General features: G+C 32.8%; 5 protein-coding genes across 6 annotated transcripts; 4 read left to right on the plus strand and 1 right to left on the minus strand.

Moving 5' to 3' along the window:
- The first annotated feature begins 351 nt into the window (after positions 1–351).
- Positions 352–1,194, plus strand: LOC119632202. The gene has a single exon (XM_038025007.1). It carries the CDS (start codon positions 505–507, stop codon positions 1,126–1,128), a length of 624 nt encoding a protein of 207 aa, XP_037880935.1. The 5' UTR covers positions 352–504; the 3' UTR covers positions 1,129–1,194.
- Positions 1,195–1,260: 66 nt separating this feature from the next.
- Positions 1,261–2,453, plus strand: LOC119632201 (39S ribosomal protein L2, mitochondrial). The gene is made up of 3 exons (XM_038025006.1): positions 1,261–1,852; positions 1,910–2,122; positions 2,175–2,453. Exons 1-3 carry the CDS (start codon positions 1,381–1,383, stop codon positions 2,378–2,380), a joined length of 891 nt encoding a protein of 296 aa, XP_037880934.1. The 5' UTR covers positions 1,261–1,380; the 3' UTR covers positions 2,381–2,453.
- LOC119632200 (ubiquitin fusion degradation protein 1 homolog) lies at positions 2,384–3,687 on the minus strand. Its single transcript, XM_038025005.1, has 4 exons — positions 3,545–3,687; positions 3,355–3,481; positions 2,682–3,292; positions 2,384–2,625 (listed from the first exon to the last, which is right to left on the minus strand). Exons 1-4 carry the CDS (start codon positions 3,545–3,547, stop codon positions 2,458–2,460), a joined length of 909 nt encoding a protein of 302 aa, XP_037880933.1. The 5' UTR covers positions 3,548–3,687; the 3' UTR covers positions 2,384–2,457.
- Positions 3,688–7,741: 4,054 nt separating this feature from the next.
- On the plus strand, positions 7,742–8,980 carry LOC119631690 (tRNA selenocysteine 1-associated protein 1). Its single transcript, XM_038024122.1, has one exon. It carries the CDS (start codon positions 7,859–7,861, stop codon positions 8,888–8,890), a length of 1,032 nt encoding a protein of 343 aa, XP_037880050.1. The 5' UTR covers positions 7,742–7,858; the 3' UTR covers positions 8,891–8,980.
- Positions 8,981–22,618: 13,638 nt separating this feature from the next.
- On the plus strand, positions 22,619–25,686 carry LOC119632128 (sodium-dependent phosphate transporter 2). Of its 2 annotated transcripts, none has more exons than XM_038024897.1 (6): positions 22,619–23,087; positions 23,203–23,628; positions 23,698–23,868; positions 24,017–24,842; positions 24,913–25,098; positions 25,203–25,686. In XM_038024897.1, exons 1-6 carry the CDS (start codon positions 22,895–22,897, stop codon positions 25,546–25,548), a joined length of 2,148 nt encoding a protein of 715 aa, XP_037880825.1. In that variant the 5' UTR covers positions 22,619–22,894; the 3' UTR covers positions 25,549–25,686. The 2 variants fall into 2 exon arrangements, with proteins under 2 accessions (XP_037880825.1, XP_037880826.1); XM_038024898.1 differs by having other exon boundaries at positions 22,620–23,087; positions 24,026–24,842.
- The last annotated feature ends 506 nt before the right edge of the window (positions 25,687–26,192 follow it).

A 26,192-nucleotide genomic window follows, 5' to 3' on the forward strand; every position in this document is an offset into this window, starting at 1 on the left:
AAAATATATTCATATATTTTGGAAAACTTTCAAAAGTATTTAAGAAGAATATTTTTGTTTTTTATAACGCGGTTACTCTTCCTAGCCTGTTTGTGCACGAACTACTCGGCTCAGTGTTGGTAATGAGTGAGATAGTTCGTTTTCCTTTCCTTCTATGAATAACGATTTTTAAATCGGTGATTATTGTCGAATTATATATACCGTACATGCACCGTAAATACTTCTCCCTAATTGAAATAGAAATATGTGTGCAAATCTTACATATTCAAAAGAACCATTATTGTCAATTGCTTTTTGCAATTCTTCTTAGATAGATTCCTCGTTAAAAAAAGATTAATATTAATTTTTCTTTTGCACTATAATGCTATGTGTTTGGAGGGTTGCTGATCTGAATAAACCGCTATTAATTATAAATAGACTATCGATGTTCTGGTAGCTTGGCATCACTTAAATAAGTGTTTTACGAATTTGTTAAATTATTTGTACAATACCTCTTTCCATAAAATGAGTGATTTACCAGAAAATTTGCAAGTAATTAAACAGGAGCAAATTTCTCCATCTACTTCAACGGAAGCTTCACTATGCCATAACAACAACATAAAGGTTAGATTAAATCTGCACGTAAAACGACGATTACAGCAAGACTATAATCAAAACAAAGACGAAGAAGCCGAGACGAATCCCACTAGTGGTCGTAATAAGAATATGCAAAGTGCTGCTGAATATAACAGAAGTAAGCAGAATATTGATGCGCCAAACGAAAAAATGATCAGACAAAAGCGGCCATACCACAAACGTACAGATAAAGTAAAAAATTCATCCACTTCAACGGATGCACCAAATCAACAAGTGCGCAAATATAAACATAAATTGAAACAGTTAGTTATTAACACAGCGGCGAATCCAGATGTGTCCACGCCAGCGTCAATTGAAGAGAGCGGACCAAATTCTTCAAATGTGGGTACCACAAGCGCTGGTGACGATGAAAACGAAATACGTTTAGGGCGGGAAAAAGACAAATGTCCGGACGTTTTGGCTATGGTGCTAAGTATGAAGAAAAGAGCGTTGCTACAAGATCCGGAAGTGCAAAGCTTTCTAGTGGAGGTTATGAAAGTAATGAAGGATTAGAATATGCAAAAGAGTAGAATAAATAAAGTCTTATAAAAATACCGCTAATGACGAATAAAACCAAAACAAAGTTCAGCTGACTCACATTAATCAAGTTGCAACTTGGCAGCACTCTGTTTAAAGTCAATAAGCTTTCAGCTTCCATATACTAAATATATGAGGTTAAAATAAAACATCAGATGCCTATTATAATTTTTTTCTAGAGGAACTTAAGAAGTTAGCAGAGATTGCGAATCAGCTTGGAAACTGAATATGTTATCACGCTTCACGGCCAATTGTGTGTTGCAAAGCCGACATAAGACGGTATTCAATATATTACCAACACTATGTGGGCAAGTAAGATGTAAGACTAAGCAAGTAGAGAAACCTAAGCCAGGGGCAGGTATACAATATCGACGTATTGTACACTTTAAAGATGAGTACACCATCGAACCGCTGAAAACAACTCATTTGGCTGGGCGCGATCCAGTCACAGGACGTGTGATAGCCAAAGGAATTGGTGGTGGCATTAAACAAAAGTATCATTGGATTAAGTGGGAAAGAGACGGTCCAACGGAAGGAGCCCCTCAAGAAGAGCGGGTAATCCAGATTATGGATGATGGTTGTAGAACTGCTAAAATCGCTTTGGTTGGCGTGGGAGATGAACTCAAATACATTTTAGCTACTGAAAATATGAAAGCCGGTGATTTAATACGTACATCAAAGTTTATACCTAGAATACCGGGTAAATAATATTTAAAACTGTCGTGATTATCAAATTAACTCGTGTTTTATAATTTAGTGCGTCCTAACGAGGGTGACGCTTATCCACTGGGTGCTTTACCTGTAGGTACAAGAATTCATAATTTAGAGAAAAACCCCGGATTTGCCTTCCATTTCATACATGCTGCTGGTACTTATGGTACAATACTACGGAAATTTGACGATAAGGTCGTGGTTCAGTTGCCATCGAAAAGAGAATTCGCTTTCGATAGAACATGCATGGCTACAGTAGGTGAGCATACATAAATTTTGTCTTGAATAAAATCGCTAAAAAATATCTTTAGGCCGTCTAAGTAACATCAATCATAATAAAGAGCATATAGGTTCTGCTCAGCGTAATCGTGAACTTGGCAACCGGCCACGTTCCGGTCTATGGCAACGGAAAGACGGTCGTTTTGGACGGAAAATACGTAAATTACCGCCTATGTCTGTAATACTACCTCCGTCTCGGAAGGGCGTAGAGCCCATTATGCTGACAATACCTTTGTGAACGTATTAACATCCCATTTCGTTTATTATCTAATTTCAATAAAGTTAAATATAAATAAAAATTACTATAAAAACAATTTATTTGCGTGATTTTTTCATGGAGAAGCCTTGACCATGGAAACTTTCTTCATTCTCAATTATATTGGTATCGTTCTCGGCTACTCGATCACTAATCGCCTTAATTGAGTGATCGAACCTTAAAAGACCGAATTTATAATCGTAATCTGGAACACCGCGAGCCAAAACCTAGAAAAAGATGTTACAAATGAAATGTGTTAAGTATTTTTGATATATATACTTACCTTTTTAACTACTGGTGCATCTAACTGATTTTCCTTTTTCTTTTTGCCATCTAGACGTACTCCCGAGCCTTTAAAAGTTTCCACCACTTCTTCCATAATATGATCTTGTGGCGCTTCGTCTCGTATATTTTCTTTCACTTGCTCAGATGTATCTTTGTAGCCCACAGGAGCCTCAAATTCCACATTCATGTCGCATTCTATTATGCTAACTGCATTACCTGGTTTTGTTTCCAAAACACACAATTCATAAACTTTTTTGTTATATTTGATAGCTATGACATCGCCAGTTGTTAAGCAAGCAAAGTTACGTAAAGCATTTTCCAGAACAGCTTTCGGATTAGTGATGTCTAAAAAGTCAGTACTGTGTGGCTGAAATTTGGAGAATTTCGCTACTGGCAGCGAGACACTTTCAATTGTAAGTATATCACCCTCTTCTAACAATAAGTTATCCATCATCCAATAAGGCAAGTAACATTTTCCTTCATCGGCCACGAATTCCAAAACCCCAGCATGTGAATGCCGACCTTTTTTATTGTTTATCAATTTGAATAACATTGGGTACTCAACGTTTAAGCGAGTTAATGTATCCAAAGCCGAAGGAGGCATAATTACTGCAACGTATTTTAAAATCGTTCTCATATAATTTAAGTCTCTTGTTTTTTTTCAGACTTACTTTTACCACCATTCTCTACATCCTCCCGCTCGTTACCTGGTAACATGGATACTGAAAAACATTTGTAAGACGCCTTGAAGGTTCGGCCTGTCTCCGGGAACATCATATTGAAACCACTAAATTGAAACTAATATTTTTACGTTTTATCTAAAATTACACTCTCCCAAATGAAATTTTCTTTTTTACTTACCATGCTTTAGGCTTTTAGAATATATTTTCCGCTTAATTGTATTTATGGCAAATATCGCAATTATAATATCCGTAGTTCCCTTTTCAACTGAAATAATATTGTATAGTCAGCAAGCAAAATTGGTAGTGTTTATTTGCGTATTTTGGATTTATTACAATTTTCTCTCTCGAAGTCAGCTGTTTTTATTTTTCGTTTTTAACATTTAAGCGTTTTAAGGGCTGAAAATAATAATACATTCGCTCGTTTTAGACACGGTAATTTCATCTTCTCTAGTTTAGTGTTTTGGAAAATACGCGAACTGAACTTATTTAATTGTACAAGTTAATCTAAAAGTAGACCGCCATAATTTTTTTTTATTATCAAATTAAACAAAACAGTAGCCAAATTTTCTGCTATTTACAGAACGAACGTAATACTTTATTTTAATTTGCAAAGTTGTCGGCAAAAGTCCCCCAATTTTATATATTTTATTACTGCGTAATACAACCCTGTAGAAGTGTAGCTCACGATACAGAGAGGAGAAAAATTTTTATTTGCAATTTGCATTATAAATGCCGACGGAAATTTGCATTTTTCATTTTGCAATGCCGACGGCAATTTGCATTTTGCAATGAATTTTAACAGGTCATAAACCTCTTTTAACAGATTTCGTGAGTTACAAAGCTGGCGGTTTTGCAAATTAAACGATTTGGCAATTTAAGTTGTTAGTTGGGCACTCAACCATTTCAGAGCATTTTTTTATTTATTATAAGCGACTCTGTGCGTTGCCTTTCAACAGGGAATTTAGCGAGGGCCTTGTTTAAAAATTATGGCGGTCTAATTTTAGGCTAACTTGTAAAATTGAAGAAATTAAGAAATTTTATATGAAAATATCGATTTATTAATAAAAAATAAAGAAGCATTAGATACTAAATATCCTAAAGTTTTCACTTTCACTACTTACCTTTCACTACTTTCCTTTTCCTTTGTTTTGCCGACGGCTTTGCATTTTAATTACCTGACTACGTCGTCCTCATTTTCCTTTTAATTCTATTTTTAACTTCATTTCTCCAACTTTATTTTTTACACAAATAAACATTCTGGACTTATGTTTCACTTTTCTCAGTATTTTATCCAGAATTGGACAGTACTCTTCTAACTGCTGGTATATCTATGCCTGTTAACACAGGGGATTATCGGAAAAATTTGCTGTGTACGCCTCGAAAGTTACAGGTTTTATCCATTCTTTTTTCACAAACCAAAAAAAGAATATTTGCATCGATAAATCAATGATCTTGTAGCGCGGAGGATCCCACCTTTTATTATACCGATCGATTCAGAATCATAATCTGAATTGGCCCAAGCCTGTCTATGCCTATGTCCAGTCGCAATTCTTGAGATATTTTAATGAAATTTAATATATAACGCATATAACGCCCTATTGTGAAAATTCGTTACATGGAAAGAAATGGTAATTTTTAAAGTTTCTCGGGAAAAGTGGTTAAGTAATAGTATTTCGGCATTCTAAATTGATATGAAAACTTTGGAACAGGTAGGGCAACTTTTGTATCCCCTATAACGAAAATGGTATAATTTTCAATGCTTCATGATGAAAATTATATCATAATAGTAATTTAACATAAAAAAAATAACTGTACCAAATTTTGACTGTCTCGCCCTAGTTTTTGGATTCTATCTTAATAAGGATTTTCACGAAAATTTGATGCTTTATAGAACAGAAAAATCTAAATTTTATATGTGATGATGAAAATCTATCCATAATATCCTATAATAATGAACTCTACAAAATAAATTTTGTTTAAAGACCACGTACGTCTATTTTTGAATTCTGTGCTGTGTAAGAATTAAGCCTATACTACATTAGGTTGCGTTTTAGGCCTGTTACTCCATAAATACGCACATTAAAAATAAGTATTGTGTTAGACAATGTGGTAGAGGGTATTTAAAGGTTGGATTCGCCCGACCATGATGTTCTTTCTTGTTTTTCTCCGTAGTTTTACCAAAACGGTTCGAGGCGAAGATCATTTCAACACAAACTTTTTAGATTTACTTAGGGAAACAATGAACAAGCAAACTTACTTATGTTTTGCTATAGCAGATATTCAACAATCCGGGTCGGTTTAGTGTTAAATTATAATTATTATTATTATATTATATAATTTTCTGGGTTATAATTGTACTATTTTTTTAAATCATGGTTGCGTCCAATAGGAAATACATTCAAATCCTAACGCAATAATAATTAACTTAGGAAGCCCTATTCGCAAACTTTTACAAAGGAGAGACACGATTTCTTTTCTCGGTGTCAATAGACCAAAGAGGGGGGTGCGGCTCTCGGGCTTAAGACGTACTTATATATACTTATACTAGTTCAAAGAAATAAATACAACTTTATATAACCCATCCTGTTGCTATATATTAATTTATATAATTTATATTTAAATATAAATAGCTTTATTTATATAATACCTTTATTGTACATATAAAATATAACTAAACAAATAAAATTATAATTATAAAATGTAAATAAATAAAATTATTGCATTATTGCATTTTTGGCGATACCATTGTTTTTACATTTTTCGAACAGGATATATAGGTAAATAATGGAAATAATCAATAAACAAATTGTCCGTAACAAGAATATACTGACAGAGAGAGAGAGAGAGAGAGAGAGAGAGAGAGAGAGAGGCTATAACTTAGGCTATAACTTAAAATAATAATAATTCATCTCGTGGTTTCTTTCTAACATTTCTTGGAAAATCTCTTCAACTCCTCTACCGCCTAAACATTATATTTATATATTTACGCAATAAATTTACGCAACATTTTCTCTTTGCAATATGCTTTTGTATCTCCCTACCAAAACCTTATTAAACATTATTAAGCATACTTCAACATTCTTAAACATGTTAAATATAAGCAGAGTTAAACATCGAAACCTTATTAAACGTTATTGAACATTATTATTTTGACTTGACGATTTTTTCAATTCCCTGTCATATATAGTGTTATGGAGTTTTATGATGAAAATAGATCTAAGATAATGATTTTATATACAAACGTTCTTTTTATTTGAAATATTTTTAAAGTTTCTCAATTTTTCACTCAATTAATATTTTTGAGTTACTTTTCTTTCATTTTTTTTGCAATTATTCAATTCCTACAACTGCTTTGTATATTAAATTAATTTTATAACGGAGAAAGAGACATTAGGCATATAAGCACGGTTTTCCATCCTTGAGCATCGTGGTTAGGCGCCATAAATAAATGGTTAAGTTCTTTGTTGAAAGCACAGAGTCGCTTTTAATAGATAAATGGTTAAATGCCCAACTTAACAAAAATGTTAACGCCAAGCAGCTAATGTTAAAGGCCCAACTTAATCGACAAAAGGGAATCGATTCTGTTAAATAACAGACCAAATGCCCAACTTTACCGACAAAAGGGAATCGATTCTGTTAAATAACAGATCAAACGGATTCGATTCTGTATAACTTGCTTACTCCCACAACAAATGGTTGAATACAAGAAATTGAAATTATGACTTAAACTTCTGCGTTTATCTACGCTATTCTTTCTAAATTTAATGATTTAGTTTATACAGTATTGTCTACTCCGTTATTTTTTTTATACAAATTTGAAAAGAGCAGGCTACAGCAAGCTCAATTTGGTTCATGCGTTTTCATTGTTTATCTAAGAAAGCAAAAAAGTGATTTTAAAATGATGTGATGGTTTTATGTAATGCAAACTATTGCTATAATTAGTTATATATATTATAATAATAATTATTGTTAACTTAAGGCAAAACATTAACACTTTTTTGGTCGTAAATATTAACTCTTAATAAAAATATTTCACTGCGTCAATGTTTACATAGAAAAAACGAATCATATGGTCAGTCTTTCAAAAACATCTAATCTTGCCACAAAACGCGAAGTACGTTCCAAATGCGTTCATTTTATTTGCAGTGATTCCGTAAAGAAGCGTTCTTAAATTGGTACAACTCACCGAAGAGAGATTTTTTTGTATTATATACAATTTATGCAATATTGAAACAGTTTTATTTTGCCTTTTAAGGAAAGTAAATTGAGGGAGATATCAAAAACACGATAATTCGATGCATTACACATAATACAAAAGAATGTTGTTGAAAGGTTGCTATTGTCTTCATTTCTATTTAAATATGAGAGTACACAAAATTGCAACGCTGCAATTTCTTGTTTCGCATAAAGTTACAGATAGTAAACTTCATTTACTTAATGTTTGGTATAAAAAATTTTCTTAGAGAAAGGAGTTTTTAAGAATTAAAAGAACATGAGTTCCTCTGTGCATTGCCAACTATGGATGGGAAGTTTGGAACCATACATGACTGAGAATTTCATCATAGCAGCCTTCCGAAAAATGGGCGAAGATCCTACCACGGTGCGTCTGATGCGCAACAAATACACTGGTGAACCCGCAGGTTATTGTTTCGTTAATTTTGCCACCGATGAGCAAGCCATGGATGCTATGCATAAACTGAATGGAAAACCTATACCAGGAACGAATCCTATCGTAAGATTTCGTTTGAATAGTGCCAGCAATTCTTATAAATTGCCAGGGAATGAACGTGAGTTTAGTGTTTGGGTTGGTGACTTAAGTTCAGATGTGGATGACTATCAGCTGTACAAGGTTTTCTCGTCAAAGTATACATCAATTAAAACAGCCAAAGTTATTCTGGACAGTTCTGGATTCTCTAAAGGTTATGGTTTTGTGCGTTTTGGCATCGAGGATGAGCAGAAATCAGCTTTATATGATATGAATGGGTATATTGGGTTGGGTACAAAACCTATTAAGATTTGTAACGCTGTGCCTAAACCAAAGAATGAATTAGGCGTTGCGTTAGGTACGACTAGCAACTATGGATATGGAGGTTCTGCAAATGCCAACACATCCACAGCCACCGTTTCGGGAACTGATTATTCTCAATATTATGACCCAACTACCACTTATTGGCAAGGTTATAATGCTTGGCAAGGTTATTACAATGAAGCTGTTTCCTCGGTTGCTGACGTTAGCGGCGCATATTACCAGCAAAGTATGGTTCAATCACATTCTAATCCTCAAACTTTGGCCGAGCATGCTGAGGCTTGGAGTGCTCAACGTACCGCCCAGTATGAACAACAGCATACAGCAGTTGCGACAAATGGGGGTCCATCTGAAGAGGACGATTACGCTTTAGTTGAACACAGGTTTATTTTGGATGTTGATAAAATTAATCGTGAAGCGTTGGACTCTGATCGTAATTTGTACGATGCTCTAGAAAGCTCCAAATGGCTACCACTTGAACAATTGGAGGCTTACTGAAATTTTAAATTAAATAAAATATTCTTACTACAATCTTAGCAGACTTAAAATTTAAAATCCTGACGTCAAACGCATTAGTACAGTGTACAGAGTTTGAATTTAGTTGTTTAGCGGAATATAGTTATGGTATATTAAATATGCACTTTTTGCTTTTGCTCGACGTTATTTTTTTTTCTTTAACATAATTCCCAAGAATTAATTCTCGAAGTCTTCTCTATTATCATTTAATAGAAATAATTGTTGGCTTCGTTGCCCAATCTACGTTTTGCTATTGGGGAGTTATTTGGGTTGCCGGAGTAAATATAAATTTTCCATTCTATAGGTTGCTTTCATCAGGGGGGAATGACGTAATTGAAAATTAGCTTTCGCTCTCAGAAATATTCAGCCATTTTTGTCCAACAGCTGAACACAATAGCGAAAGTTAAATTTCTCACGCGTGTTCACCCCCAAGTGGATTCTTCACATAGGATGGTTTAGAGATTTAAGGAGCGTAGTGATTTCTTAATATGTAATTCGTTTGAAAAGTGCGAATAAGTGAGAGGGGGAGATCGAAAGCGTAAAAAATAATAGGTACTTGCTTGTATTTCAATCGGCGACATCTGTTGATCAAAATTATAAAGTAATGCGAAATATCATTGTACACAAATGTTAAATTCAATGATTTCGACATTCATCTACATAAGATAACAGTTTTCCATTTTGGTATTACTGAGTTATGTAGCATTTACAGACGCTGATCAATGGAATGCTCAAAATTGCATTTTCGACATTCGTCACGTTTGTGGTTCGATTTAAAGAAATCTACAATCTTCAATCTTTAAAAGAGACAAATTAAATGTCAATGACAAGCAAAGGTCTGGAGGGGAAAAAAAGTTCGAAGACAATGAACTGCATTACTTATTTATGGAAAAGCCAGCTGAAATTCTGAAAGGAACTTTCGAACAGTTGATGAAATGTCTTTGGATGTTCATATGCGATTGGAAAGATGCAAAGGTAGGGAAAGTGGAAAGATGGGAAAATGATGGGAAACATTTTGATTAATATATATGGTATTAATTTTTCTTAATAGATGTCTCTTTCAAGTGTAAAAATGATCAAAATACATGCAATCACCTACTCTGCTACATTTTTCGGCGAACATTAATTTTCATATATATGTTCGGTCTTGGTGTATTATAAATTTTAATTAATTATTCCTAATAAATATTATTTTTCATTTTACGTCAGCAAGTACAAAGTACAGTTTCGCAGTCTCGTTTTGCACTTCTGTTTGATGGTGAAAAGTAAATCATTGCAAATAAATTACTAGTAAATCAAAACAACAACAAACATAACGCACATGTTATGTCAAATTGTACGCAAATGAAATAAACCTCTTATCACTAGAAGAGAGCCAGAGAGAAAAAAGCATTGGCCTTAGTCAATTGAAAGGGGGTAGGAAAATGATTTTATTTTTGTGCCGCAATAATTATTGATAAAATAGCATGGCTCTCTAAATTCAAGTGACTTTAGAATATTGAGAAATCAAGTTTATTCTTTTTCTCTACACAGTCGTACAAGTCAAACTACAGAAACTACACAGTTGGATTTTGTGTTTGTGCGTTAAAGCAGTGAAAAAAAATTATTTTACCATATTTTTTTTTTTTGTTAAACAAGTGAGTAAAACCTATGTAAAATAAAAAGCAATAGTTCCATTAAAAGCAGAGTTTCCATAAAACAAATAGCATTTTGCTAAATAAAATTTTACTATTTTCTAAAATTTATATATGATTGATGCTGTGTGCGTTATGTTTAAGTGAATGAAAAAACTCGTCAAGTTTATAAAATTTGCTTTGCAGCCATAAAGTGACAGTCACACATGGCATGGAGATTTTCGGTATCTATAAATGCATACACATATTGACGGGTGTATCCTTATGAATTGTTTTTGTTTGGAATTTTATTCAATGTGATATGCAGATAATCAATTCAGCCGCAAATCTTCTGAGTAAATATGCTCTAGTTCTTGGCACTTGAAAATTAAGTAAAAAAAAAAACGGATAAATAAAAATTTCAAAAAACAAAATAAAATAGAAAATGTATTAAAACGTTCGCTACATGTTTTCAAAACGGAAGGCTACATTTCACTTATTGTTATTATTATTCATTATTGCTATTATCTTCAATGTTCATGCAGTTGTACATACACTATAGTATGCATGCGCATACATGTGCACAAATTCTATTATATTATAATGTAAACTTTTCTTGTTTTTAGTATGTACCGATTTCCGCGTTTCCTTCGTTTCGTAAATAAACGAAAATCAATAAATCTCGAATAGTTTAAGGTGTTGTTGCAATTGTACAAGTCGCACTTAGGCGCCAATAATTCGTATATACGTTTGAAATTTTCGTTTTGAAAAAGAAGAAAAATAGAAATCTGCAATAATGAACCCATTGGCCATTTGAGATTACATACAACAACAAATTACGCAATAACACTAAACCCTAAAAAAGCAAACAATGTCCTTGAATTACACGCAAATTCACAAAATGACGTTGGAATTGAATATTTGCTTTCGACATAAGTGAAAGAAAAATTACACAAATACTTGTAAAGGTAGACAGACAGATTAATTATATATACTAGAATTATATATATGCAAATGTCATGATAAGTTATCGTTATTAAACATATTTCAGCTTCATTTCTTAATTACACGCAGACAAAGCCATTCACGTGTTTATTGCTTAAAAGAGAGAGGGAGATGTATGCATGGTTCTCTTTTCTTTTTCTTTTTCTTTTTCGTTTTTTTTTTTTTTTTTTTTTGTTCTTTCTCTCAAAGCAAATAAAAAGTGTGCATTATGCTGGCAAGAATCCATAGTTAGATCGGTTCGTATCGAATCTACGATTTTCACCATCTCCAATGAGTTTTCCTTTCTTCGACAACGGTGAACAGTAAGTCGATACACCAATTCACAAAACTTTTTCAAAGTAAATTCTTACATTTACGTAGGCTTTTTTAATTATTATTATATTATATTTATGTCAAGTCGTCCGATCGTTTCAATTGAGCGATTATATTACCTTCTTAACCTTTCCAATCCTATTCCCGTCACTTAACCTAACTATGGTTTTCTATACATGATAGAGATTCGATTCGGTTAATTTTCCTTGTAGGATGCAATTTAATGAAAGCGACATGTGAAAATTGTTGGCATATATTTTAACTTATTTCTGATTCAATTATGATCAAATTTTTAAAATTGAATTAAAAATCATCATACAATGGCCTTTTGGAATACTCGTAGAGGTATGTGTACTTGAAAATGATTACAATGTGTACTTTTTAGTATAGGAGCGTGAAAAATAGAAAAATCGTTCTTTTATGATGATAAGATTAAATATAAATATATATATAAATATATATATGTACTCATTTTAGATGCAACATTTGTAATTCCTCAAATGATATTTATTTTAACGATTGCATGAATTTCAAGCTATAATTTTTCTAGCTATAAAGTGACCAAAGGATGAGGGCATACTTAATTTGTTGTCTCGTTCGTAACGTTGGGATGAGCGTCAGGGTATTCTCGTTGACTGCTATTAACGACAAGTTAACGGTCGCACAATATTGGGACAATTCGCACATGTTGTGTAGGTTTAGTTGATAGATATAAATCAAATTCGAAATAAATTTGACTGGTAATAGGCAGAAAACATCATAATTTCAAATTCATAAAATTTGGAAAGTTTTTGGCTACACATTCCACTACCACTTAAAATTTCTTATTCCTGTGACGATGGGTGTTAAAGATTTACCACAAAGCGACTTCTTCTTCTTCTTTTGTAGATTTATATTATTCTAGACCTTGAAAATGCATAGAATGGCACATAGAAAATCCCATATATTAAATGCATTCTCAGATGTTGAAAGATTGCGTCTAAACCAAATAATGTTCTTCCTATGAATTGGCGTCGAGACTAATGGGCAGAAATTATTGTTTGGTTAAGCGTTTTTTTTTTTTCTTTTTCGATTTGGATTTGGATAGTTTTTGCTTTATATCGTTTTATATTAAACGCTGACACTTGAATTAAAGGGCATAGGAAACTTGAAACAAATTTCAATTTATTTTCCGAGAACAGGTATAAATACAAAGTCCGGATTCATATTTTTGGTCTTGGCCTCATTTTATCGTTGCATTAATAGGACAGTAGTACAGTACTACTATAAATGTTCGTGTATTGTTATATATTACGTTATACGTACATGCATACACACTTGAATACATGCATATATATGTGAATATATGAATAACAGACCGGCCAGAAATATAGAGAAATGCACGGGTAAAATTGTAATCAATTAGGTAACATTGTCAGTTAGCATCTTTTTCTCGTCATTATTGTCGTTTTAATGACCAATGGCTGTATTGTTGTAGTTTTGCATCTAAATAAGAAATTCAAATATTTAAACATAGGTACTAGGTACACGTTTATATGCGCGACAACACGAGCAAATATTGTTGTTGTATTTTCTTGAAATTACTTATAGAATCACATGGTTGTTGACTGTTCAGCTACTGTTCATAGAATTATTTATTTGTAATCGCTAATGTATCGCTGTTGCTATATAATAAGCGAACGAGCGTCATCTTACTTAATGGGGTATGTGTGCATTCGTAAAAAGAGAAACAGAAGCAGGAAAATACCGGGTGAGGGGAAGAGTGGAACGCGTTTTTCATATAATATATTATCAGCCGATAAACTCGTGCTTTTTGCCTGACAGTGCATTGAAACTGAAGATAAAATGTGAACGATTTATTTTACATGTGCATACCGTCCATGTATGTGTATGTAAACATGAGTGGATAGAGTGTAATTTGTTTTTTTTTTCTTTTTCCCTTCCATTCATTATACTTCGTCACGTTTTAAATATAAATTTAGCAACACGGCAATATTTCGATTTGCGTTATTGCGTGCGTGCGTTTATGTGCGCTTCATTTTATTTTATTTTAATTTATTTTATTTTATTTGAAAAGAGCGAGACATGTTGCTGTTAGAGTTATGAAAGAATTTGACCGAGTTTCGATTTATTTTTATATTAGCTAAACGATCGGCAATGGTTTAGGCCTTTCTCAGTATGAATTCTTTTCAAATAAGAAACAAAAGGACGGAGTTTGTTTGGTCTACTCTTCGACACAGTCTAATAAAAAAAGTATTATACAGAAAGTGATTCCTCGCTTTGCTAGGCGAGAATACAAGATTAAGGTATAACATCACTACATATAAGTATATAAGTATATAAAATTTCTCACATGGTTGTAGCGAATCGGACCCAACATTAATGTGTTTCAGTTTTTTTTTCATTTTGTTAAGACTCAGAAGTATTCAAGTGTTGACAAATTGTTCGCACTATTATAAAGGTGTGTGTGAGTATTTTAACACATGAACCTATAGGGAGTATGACAATGACGACTACTACGGTCATTCGTTCGAAATGCTTTCAAAGATTTTCAGACTTGTGCGATATCAGCTGAAGCAGCCCTAGCATAGGTGGTATTATAACAGGTGGGAGTAACAATATAGTCGGTGGACCACCCGCTGGTTTGGGTAATGGCGACGCTAGCGCCGCTCACCATCACGGTGGCCCTACCGGCAACCTTAAAAACAAGAATGCGATTCCCTCATGCTTCCCAGTAGTAGCTCAACTATGGCTACTATGCCTTCATACGTGCCGCCCAAAGCGCTCACCACAATTCAATCATAGTTCATTGTTATGCAATCACCTAATGGGCTTGCCCATACGCATCATGCAATAGTTGTTGTCCTTCTTCAATATTTTTTTTTCAAAATTCAAGCTCAAGTGATGCTTCTCGGGTAAAATTCTATCGTATTATGGTCACTTTAAGGCAACAAGCATTCCATGAAACTTTTGAATACAACTCGATTTTGAAATCACTCCTGTAAATCTATTGTCTCAGCTCCATTGAATTCTGCCTTTTTTTTTTTTTTTTGATATTCTTGGAATATTATGTTCCGTTTGGCAACTGATAATAGGTCAAGTCGACTCTTTTACTTTTGCTTTTGCTATTCGTATTGAATGATTTTTGAACATTTTTACGGGTCGGGTCCGAGACGGACTATTATTAATCAATACCTTAAGTATATGCAAGAAATGCAGGTTGTTTTGGATTTCATTTATGGCCAATTCACTTGCGTTAGTGTACGGAATTGCTGCACGTCTCTCCTATTTATCTTTCAATATTTTTTTCACTAATGCTTAAACGAACGATTGAATGCATTACCAATGAAGATAATAATGCGTATAATTCAGTGTCACGCTATTTTGTCGTATGCAGTTTATAAATTATCTTTAATGTACTTTAATTGCGTCACCTTTTGCAATTTTCATTCTTTCTTGCAGATAATGAACCATTGTGTGAACCATATATAGATGTGTTTTTACATTTTTATTTAGGCTCAATTGAAATCAAAAATATCGTATGAAATTGTTACTAAACTAATTTTCTTTTTGCTTATGAAGGTACTTTGACATAATCTTTGTATATATATATATATATCTGTAAATCGAGGCCATATATAAAAATATTCAAAAGTTATTAAATAAAAATTTTTTTTTGCAAGCATCAGCAATTTTTTAATAAATTTTAAAGATCCACATCTATCTAATAGCTGTAAAATATAAAAGTACAGTACAGTCATTATTGTGTATTGAAAGTGGGAAATTACTTATGAATATTCAGTTTGCGGAATTAATTCTCGTTTGTCAATTATTTCGTAATGACAGGAAATTAAATATTAAAAAAAAAGAAAAAATTCTGTCTATATGCATAGTAGTAGTAGTAGTAGTAGTAGTAGTAGTAGCAGCAGTAGCAGTTATTATATTCAATAGCGGCGGATGTGTGGCTGTACGAATAGTTTGATATCTTCTAAAACCCTGATAAGTAAATGCTGGAAGTGTCATAAAGTATAAAGGTGCTTGCATGCATTTTAACCAACGGCATCTATTGGTGAAAAGTATTGATTAACTAATTGCGAAGTATAAAATACATAACCTCTCTCTCTCTCTCTCTATATATATAAAATAAAAGTTACTGAGTTATTTAATGTAAGCAGACGCTAACCGTGAAACGCTCAATATTGCACTTGCGACGTTCTTTTGGAAGCTTATCATATTCCAATTGCTTGCAAAAGCAGGCGGGTTTAGGGGGAATTAGAAGTTTAATAAAAAAACTGCAATCAGATATCATTAAAAGTTCGCCTCATGGTAAGTGCAAGTTCTTTAGTTGTCTACATAATAAAATGGTTCGTTAATTATCTCAATGCCATGATTGACTCGCATTCAAGGAGAATGTATGGAATGCGGAAGGGGGACTGAGACTGGAAATTTATGAAATTTATGTTTAATTGTAATCCCATTTTTTTTTTTTTTTTTTTTTTAAACCAAGTTTGGTAATTTATATTAGATGGCCCAAAAATATTGAGCCTAACAGAACCTAACACGGAAACAATTGCTTTTAATGGCAGCGAACTAAATGAGTTTTGATTTTCTGGGAGAAACGTATTTTTAAGACATTCTCTTAATAAAATTTGAATTGTATTGTTGTGTGGCCTATCCGTACCGTGACTTTAAACATGTGTTGTACTCGTCCCTGTGGCCTTAGGGCAGCGGCTTTAGAATTCTTATGAATCCCGCCACTTACTTTAGCTTAGAACGCTATACTGTGCGTGGTGTTATGATGTGTTCGCCAAGCAATTGGTGTCTGATTCTGCAGATGGCCTCGCATTCACGTACGAAAAGGTGAGATGTTTCACTCGTCCTATGAGAGATGTCTATGTTATTCAGGTGATAACCCGGGGGAATTATGGGCCGCGTTGAAGCAGGTGATCAAACATAAGTCGCTCTTTCGTATTTCCAATAGCAGTGAGCCTTAAAGTTTGCATAAAGTGTATTTGTTTCAATCTGCTCGAGATTATCGGTTTGCTTGTAATGGACGTAAACATATTGACAATGTGGAAAATTACAGTTTAGCATATGCGCGTATATTTTGTCGATTATGCAAATATAGTTTGAAAGCGCACGATGTCGATATAAAATTTGGAATAAGCATTTTTCTTCTTCTTACGATTGTGGACCTATATCAAAATGGACTCTAATTAAGTTTCTAATCCGCTTACATTAAATCGAAATCAAAGGTTTTTTGCGAAAAAAATTATAATGGGCCATGGCCTGCCATTAAATGCTCTGCACCGTCCTGCAATCATTTATACAAAAACTTTATAAAATAAGGCGTTATATGAGGAGCAATTGGATAAATGGTCCGTTCCGAACCATTTGTAATAGCGTGCGTCCGTGGGCGAAAACACGTCAGTGTACCAAATTTCATCAAAATATGTCAAAAAGAGCGGCCACAAGAAAACCAGACAGACTGGCGTACAGACAAACTTAGATCAATGCAAACAGTGTTTCTAAATCGATCGGGTCTATCTCATCTCTAAGTAATAGACATCCGCACAAACTTAACACGACACTTTTGTACCGCAGTAAGTGACATAGGGTGTAACAATGAATAAGAATTTTATTCATCAAAAGATTAGTCAGTTACTAAGTAAACAAAAAAGTTTACAATGATCAATAAAATAACATGAGTCAGACTAACTAAATCACTTAATTGTAGAAGATAATGGCAATGATAAGCGTTAGTGTAAAATGAAATTTTCGGGAAATTTAATTGTGTGACTGATTTATTTGTCTACACTTCTCACCATCAATAGGCAAAACCAAGGCAACATAGCGTTTGCGTCAAACATATACATGCCAGTAAAGGCAAATGACAAAAGTTGTTTCGGTCCGGTGACTAATTTTCGATTCCTGAACTCCTCTGTATACTCCGCCGCGCATATATATAAAATGTATTCGATTCTCGCCCCCGTATACATATACTTGAAAAGATTTTATTTACTTACGTAATACATTAGTGTAAATTTACCTATCTTAAGCTAAGCTATTATAGAATAATGAATGTACAAGCGTCCCTCAGGGCGGTCAAACGCGGTTTCAATATAACACGGAAAATAATTTTCGAATTTTAAAACACGCTTTTGCTATAACACGATTTACAAAAAGTTCAATATTTATTCCGCTGGACTTCGGTTGCAATTGCTTTTTGTTTTCATTCTTATTTTTACCGTTAACAAGAGCATGGTTTTCAGGAAATGATGCTAAGTGAGTCTATCGTAAGATAACTTGTACCTCAGCTGTTGTCCGGCATATGTGATTGAAGAATTAACAATTCATTGCATAAGAATCGACATTCTTGTCCTATTTTAGTATCCATCACCAGTAAGGTATGCTAGATTTTTTCGTCCGTTTGTAATATTGAAGTCCCCCAAAAGGCCTATATGTATATATATATCTATATAAATATATATATTCTTGTTCGCCGCAAGATTTTGCATTATTTTAAGTAAATCTATCTATCCGTATATTAGTCAGTCTGTCTGTCCATCGCAAAAATGGAAATGGAAATTTGGTTTGAGGAATGGCGCCGTCCAACCACAATAAGCTCGTAAATGTAACTTAAAATCCAAATGGCAAATGGTATAAGAAAGTAGAAATAGTTTCGCTAAAATATTTATTAATTTTCGCTGAAATATGTTATAGACAAGAGTCGATATTCAATCGCGATTTCAGTCGACATTTGCAGCCGATTGCCAGTGCCGATCTCCTGCAATGTAATTATTTCTGTAATGAATATATGAAAATTGGACTCAGATTTTCTATGAAAAAGTATATAAAGTTTCGATGTCAATTTTTTTGTAAAAAAAGAAAAGAAGCTATTTCTCAGCAGAATTTCGGCGAAGAATTGAGAGAAAAGTCGAAGCTATTCTCGCATAAATTTCGAATCAAGTAAAAAATCGTTTTTTTCCCCCGGACTTTGACTACGGGGACAAGAGATTTACATATGCTTCTGATATTATTTATTACGAAAAGTAGTAATTTCATCGAAATGCGTATAACAGTGTGGTGACAGGTGTGATGGAGGCGGGTGCGTACTAACGTTTTTTTTCTTTGCTCGAGCGAAAAGATCAAAAAATTTTGCAATTAATTTTCTATTTATTAGATGATCCATATTTTTATTTTTTTTTAAGGCAAAGAACGAAAAGGCCTTGAAATGTTGGCAATTTTTTTGATTTTGAAAAATTGTTTTTGGCGTTGGACGTTTGAAACCCCACGGTTTTTGAAAATCGAATCATTTTAATACCATCAAGTTGCTTTTAAGGATAAATGGAAGACTCCCATTATAAACAATTCTCGAAATTTTTTAATACAATCACTAATAAGAAGTTTTTTTCTTGTTTGTCTAGACGATTCAATTGGGTCTTCAAGATATCGCTATGCATCGTTTCATCTTGATTCCAAAACATAAAAACTATAACCACTTCAAATGTCGCTTCGTTGTTTGTCGCGTACTTAAGTCTCATTGATCGTTTGCAATTTGTTTACTGAAATATTCTGTTTGATGTCATTTTTTTTAATTCGTTTTGATGGAGGCGTCCACTAGAAATCCAAATGAGATAAGCGCAACTGTTTCGGAAAATTGTTGTTCAATTCAAATTTTTCCACTGGTGGCGCTCCATGCGCACTGATCCAACCATTCAATCTATATTATGCGATAATAAGGGGAATTGCTAGCGTTTCTGGGATTTTTAAGTAAAACTAGAATAAAGTTCCGGTGATTTAATGTGTGGCAGATGATCCGAACACCACCACCCCTCACCTTAAATGCTAAAATCGATAAACGATCGATTCTTATTTTATATTCATTCCTGTAGATAATATAGATAATGCGAATCTTGTGTAACCTGCTGGTGACATCTTTAGATAAATGATGTATATTTCGTTTTGTGTTATGGGAACTGGAGGCGGGAGTATTCCAGCGACATGCACGATTTGCCATTCTCGTGTAACCTGCGTACTACACTTACTTCCTATAAACAATTCTAGCACTCTCTTCTTTTGCGAGACTGTCAGGCACTACGTCACAAAGGCAGATTTTGAAGGCGAGCAAAAAAATTGCTCTCCAGAGATTAGACCAGGTTTATTCATATATCAGTGGATTTTAAGCGGAACGAAAAAATCATTGAAAATCTTTAAAAATCCTTTCTACCGGTGAACCTAATTCGAAAAAAAAAGCTTTAAGTAGATTGCTTAGATAATAAATAAATTAAATAACTAAATAATAAATTAAGTAAATAGAAAAAGTTATATTCGTCCTCCCCTCCTTTCCTTTCTTAATAAAACCGATTTTATTCTATATTGTGATTGTTATTCTTCCATTACAACGAATTTCCTGTTTATTTAAGATAATTTTATTTGTTTTTCCGAAATGACATCATCAGTTATTTCAAATAAGCAAAAGACATTGTACAGCATCTCATAGAGGTACAACATGAAGGCAAGAATGTTTGTTGATTTGTTTAAAAATTATTTGAATAAATTCTGATAAATTCATTCATTTACAAAGTCATTGAATTGATAAATTGATAAACAAGGAAAACAAGAAACTTTTGCTCTACTTAGGTCGTATCTTGGATACCTATTCACCGCACATCTCAAATGTATAATTTTTCACATTATTTTACTTGTGACGCAAGGTATATTAAGTGTATTAAGTGTATTAAGTGTATAAGAAGGGTATTAAGAAGGGTTTAAGATAGACCCACCTTTTATTATAGAGATCGATTTAGAATCACTTGCTGCATTGAACTAAGCTTGTTCGTTTGTCTGTCTGTCTGTCTGTCTGTCTGTCTTATTTTTTTCTGTTCAAGCTATAGGCCGAAAAATGTTTTTTTTTTTTTTTTTGACATACTGACGTGCTTTGGCCCAAGGACAAACACTATTGAAAATGATTTCGATCGGACCACTTTTTCAACCATTTACCTATGTAACGTTTTATTGTGAAACACCAATATATGGATAATTGTAGGGTGATGCAAGCCATGCAATGGGAGCTTTGATTCACTATAGTGTTTTTGTTTGTTTTTAATTATGGATATAATTCGGTTGCAATCATTTTCACAGATAATTAACTATTACAATTTTCTTTATAATTTATTGTTTGTTGTTTTCCTTATAATTTATTGTTTTGCTGACGAAAAGATATTAATTGACATTGCCTCGAGTTTCAAGCTTTTTCAAATTTTGTGTTTAGTTCATATTACATTTATAAGTTGAGATACTATTGTGATATATGGCTGCTTCACTTGCCGAATCGATTAACTCCATCAAAAAAAGAAGTTGAGAAAAATGATAAAATATTATAAATAAATTATTTATTATTTAATGGCCAAAACGATTTTGTTATTTAGTGACGTTAATACATATTATTAGAGAAATTCATTTTAACTATGTACAGTTACGAGCTAATGAAGTGCTTTGATATTAAATAAAATGTAATAAAATTTCAAAAATGTAGTTAAGCGATTTGGCAAATGAAGCATCCATATATGAAATTGTAGCAAGAAATGTAACAAACTTGTGCTTATTGTAATAAATTGTATGCTCCGTTTGTGCTTGAATTGAAAAAAGTTGCAATTGTTGGTATTTTAATGTCAAAATAAATAAAGAAGTATGATGTAGAGGGGGTGGTGGGAGTTTAGCAAGAAGAAAATATCAGAATTTTTTTTTTTGCGACACTCTTCTTAAAAATTTACCATTTTGCATTTCTTCATAATAATGTTTCGTTTCTTATTGTATTTGCAGACATGTTATTACTCTTTTCGATTTTAACAAAACAGTTATGCCTTCGTAACGGTCAGGTAAGAATATTTGCAAAAAAAAAAAAAAAAAAAAAAAAAAAAAAAAAAAAAAAAAAAAAAACATATCCTGAAGAATACATTTTCAAACTTTTTTCTTTCGTAAATTTCTAGATTGTATCAATATCAACAATAACAACAAAAACAACATTCTACTCAACATAACAGAAAATTTATTAAAGGAAACGGAAAATTTCTTGAAAAAAAAAAAAAAAACTCAAAACAGAACAAAATATTGCCAATACATAAAGCTCTTAGGAATTTAGAACAACAAAAACAACAAATAAATTAAAATAGTATATAAAAGAATTAAACATTGTCGGAAATTGTGCAGGGTCATAATTAAATTGTAAAATCAATAGAAAGAAGCTCCATTAGTTAGCCTTAATTTATTTCATAGCTATACTATAAGTTAGACTCCATTTTCGGTGTGGATAGAGGCCGCCAAGTAATTAGGTTTTAAAAACCTCCAATTTGTTTACTATATTTTTTTACTTTTTTTCCTTTTTTTTTTTTTTTGTTGATTCGTCACGAAATCGATCATTTAATAATAATTGAAGCTATTAAAGCTTTGTAGTCAAGCATTAATTTTTGTTTCGAGTTACATAATCGGCGATTTTCGTTGTAATTAGTGAAACCACAAAAATGAAAATTCCAAAGATGAAGTTTAAACGCAAATATGGCTGTTTGAATATTTGAAAAACACCAACAACCTTAATAATTATAATAATACATTAATTTTTTAAGTCCCCTTAAAATACATACAACACTCTTTATTTATTTATTTATTTATTTTTTTTTGTTGTATTAATTTATCCCAAAATATTTCCAATTTTCTAGTTTGTTTGGTTTTTATTCTTTTTGCTTTCATTTTTCTTTTTTTTTTCGTTTGTTTTTCTTATAAACTAAGAGAAATACACACACACACACATATATATATATATATATAAGTTTTAATCCTGAGAGAGGTGATTCTTCGTTAAAATATTTCGAATTTCGAATTGTTCTTCTTCTTTTTCTGTAATTGTAACACTTCGGATAATTCCAAATTTGTTTTTGTCACAAACTCATATTAGAATCTATAATTCCATAATTATCAGAAATTTTTTTTTTATGTTAGTTAGTGTATAGTGTTAGAGTTCCTTAGAAGAGTTGAATTGTTGAGAAAATCATCAAAGATGGAGCCTTATTCAACGGAATTGCTATGGTTGGTTATTGTGGGCTTTATCATAGCATTTGTCTTGGCATTTGGAATAGGTGCCAACGATGTAGCCAATTCATTTGGCACCAGTGTAGGCTCTGGCGTTTTAACCATACGTCAGGCCTGCGTCTTGGCTACAATTTGCGAGATTTCGGGCGCTGTTCTAATTGGTAAGTAAAATAAAAAGCCACTTTTCTACTGCTTGTAAGTCATTAATAACTGAAAAAAAAAAAAAAAAAAATTTTAATTTTAAATTCTATTATGTTTTTATGGTTTTCTTTTTAGGTTATAAAGTGTCCGATACCATGCGTAAAGGTATTTTGGAAGTTGGTCTTTATGAGGGCCACGAGGGAGAACTTATGTTAGGTTGTATGGCAGCTTTGGCTAGCAGTGCTATTTGGTTATTGGCAGCGACTTTTCTCAAATTGCCCATATCGGGCACGCATAGCATCGTCGGATCAACTATCGGATTCTCTTTGGTAGCGAGGGGCACTCAAGGTCTAAAATGGTCAACTATGGGCACTATTGTGGGCTCTTGGTTCATATCACCCGTACTTAGTGGTTTAGTTAGCATTTTGCTCTTCTTAGCTATAAGAAAATTTATTCTACACACCTCTAATCCCCTAAAATTTGGCCTACGCTCCTTGCCAATATTCTATGGGGTCACATTTTTTATAAATGTTATTAGTGTCATGTTGGATGGTCCTAAATGTAAGCATTTGAATTACGCATTTATCCACCCGAAACACATTATCATATATGAATTGAAACTTTTTGCAGTACTTTACATGGATAATATACCCACATGGTTGGCTGTGAGTGCTAGTTTACTTTTGGGTTTATTTGTAGCCATTTTAACTCAACTGATTATTGTACCTTGGCAGAAGCGTAAAATTGCAAAAAAATTGAGTGCTAAAAATCCAGTTAAATTTCAATTCGAAGATTCCATAGGTAAGTAAGTCATTTTTCTATAAGTCATATCGCCGCTAGTAGATAGATAGTATTTATATGGTGGATCTTTAAAAGTTTATTTATTTAGTTATTTATTGTTATATTATTTTTAATTTATAAAATTATAAAAATATTTGTTAATGATAAGTGTTTGCAGAATCTTCACCGTCCGGTAGTCCCAAGAAGAATCGTCGACCATTGTCATTGGTTAGTGATGGTAAACAATTGCCTGCCATAGCTGAGATTACTGAGCTGGTCTCGTTATCTGCTGATTCACCGAAAACGTTTAAACTAGCCTCATTTGCTTTTAATGGCAAGCAAAATGGCTTAACACCGGACAGTTATAAAATCAATCCGGATATTATTAAAAAGGCTGAGGATTTACTGGGTAAAGCCAGTTTGGATAATACCGATCTAACGGTAACTAGTTTAAATTTTATCGATGAACATCAAAATGGTAATGGTAGCAATGTCAATTGCGGCGGTGGCCATGCTTTAAACGGTTATTCGAATGGCATACGTAAACAGAATGGTATAAGAACTTTAGAAGAATGTTTTAAACCTCAAATGCAATCGCCGCAGATGGAGAAAAATTTAGCAAAAAATGTTGACTTACCTAACGTCGCCACCGTCGCCGCTTCCGTCGCCGTCGCCGTCGCCGTAAATAATAACATCACTACCAAAGATAATACTGCCGGTAAAGAAATTACTAAAGATGAATGTGATAAAGTTTCCACTACTAACCAAAAAAGCCTCAAAGCTGTGGAGAGTGTCTCTAGTTTGGAAATGATGATATCTTCAAATTCAAGTAAAGTTCCTTTAATCGAGAGCAAGGAGGAGAGTATTAACGGCTATAAGACCAATAACCAAATGGAGATCGAGGAGAAAAATGAAGAGGTTTCCATGTTGTTTTCATTTCTGCAAGTACTAACAGCAACATTTGGCAGCTTTGCTCATGGTGGCAACGACGTCAGGTATACATTCAAAAAAGAAAATTATAATAATTCATAAAAATTAACTTAAAATTGATTATGTTCTATTTAGCAATGCTATCGGTCCCTTAATTGCTTTATATATGATTTATCGCGAAGGTTCTGTGATGCAAAAAGCCGAGAGTCCCATATATATTTTAATATATGGTGGCATTGGCATTTCAATTGGTCTATGGCTTTGGGGTCGTAGAGTTATTGAAACCATAGGCAATGATTTAACCAAAATTACCTCATCAACGTAAGCATTAAAAAAAAAAAAAAAAAAAAAAAACTTTTTATATATATAAATGCCTATAGACGTATATATATATATATGTATGTGTATGTGTTTATATATTTTAGCGGTTTTACCATTGAAATTGGTGCTGCTATAACTGTACTGCTGGCCAGCAAAATTGGTTTGCCCATTTCGACTACGCATTGTAAAGTCGGTTCAGTTGTCTTTGTGGGTCACATTAGTGCAAAATGCTCGAATAAAAAAAATAAACTTCTGATCACCAATAATACAACGTCGTCGACAAAGGATTCTCAAACAATCGAAAATATTGATCAGGAGAAACCAATTGAAAAAGGCAGCGTCGATTGGCATCTATTTAGAAATATAGCTTATGCCTGGATAGTAACAGTACCCGTTACGGCTTTACTAAGTGCTGGTATTATGTTCTTACTTTCCCTGATTGTTTTATAATAAACGCAAGGATAGTTACTGTTGACAGATTAAGATAGCATAAGTCAGGTAAAAACAAAAAGCATCAACATCTAATTGTACTTATTTATCGTACTTATACGTGTAAACATACTTACAAGCATACATAAAAAAAAAAAACACATATTTAGAAAAAAAAAAAAAAAAAAAATTAAGAGGAAATTTTAACTTATAACAATGTTTGTATGTGTACTATAGAATTGCATAAGCATATAACAGTGAAAGGAAATAAAATTGAACTACAAAGCAAATCAAATCCAAACGAAGACTCTGGATTAGTTCGTTTTGAACAGAACAAAAAAAAAAAAAAAAAAAAAAAAAAATTATAAAATACTTTTATGTATAAATTTTGTAAATTTTGTTCAAAAATTTATTTCACATTGCTTCCTTTTATACCCACCACTGTAAGATGGGGGTATAGTCATTTTGCGTTTTTTTTCCCCTTAATGTATGCAACACCCAGGAAAGGAAGCTTCAGAGACCCTATAAAGTATGTATATTGCAGATCAGCTTGAAATTTTGAATTGATTAAGCCATGTGTGTCCGTCTGTGTGCGCGTGCGGTGTTTGTTGTCGACACTCTTTTAGTCTCAAAAATGAAGATATCGACTTCAAAATTGATAGAAA

Source organism: Glossina fuscipes, unplaced genomic scaffold (assembly GCF_014805625.2).
Source record: "Glossina fuscipes isolate IAEA_lab_2018 unplaced genomic scaffold, Yale_Gfus_2 1, whole genome shotgun sequence".
Lineage (NCBI taxonomy): Eukaryota > Metazoa > Arthropoda > Insecta > Diptera > Glossinidae > Glossina > Glossina fuscipes.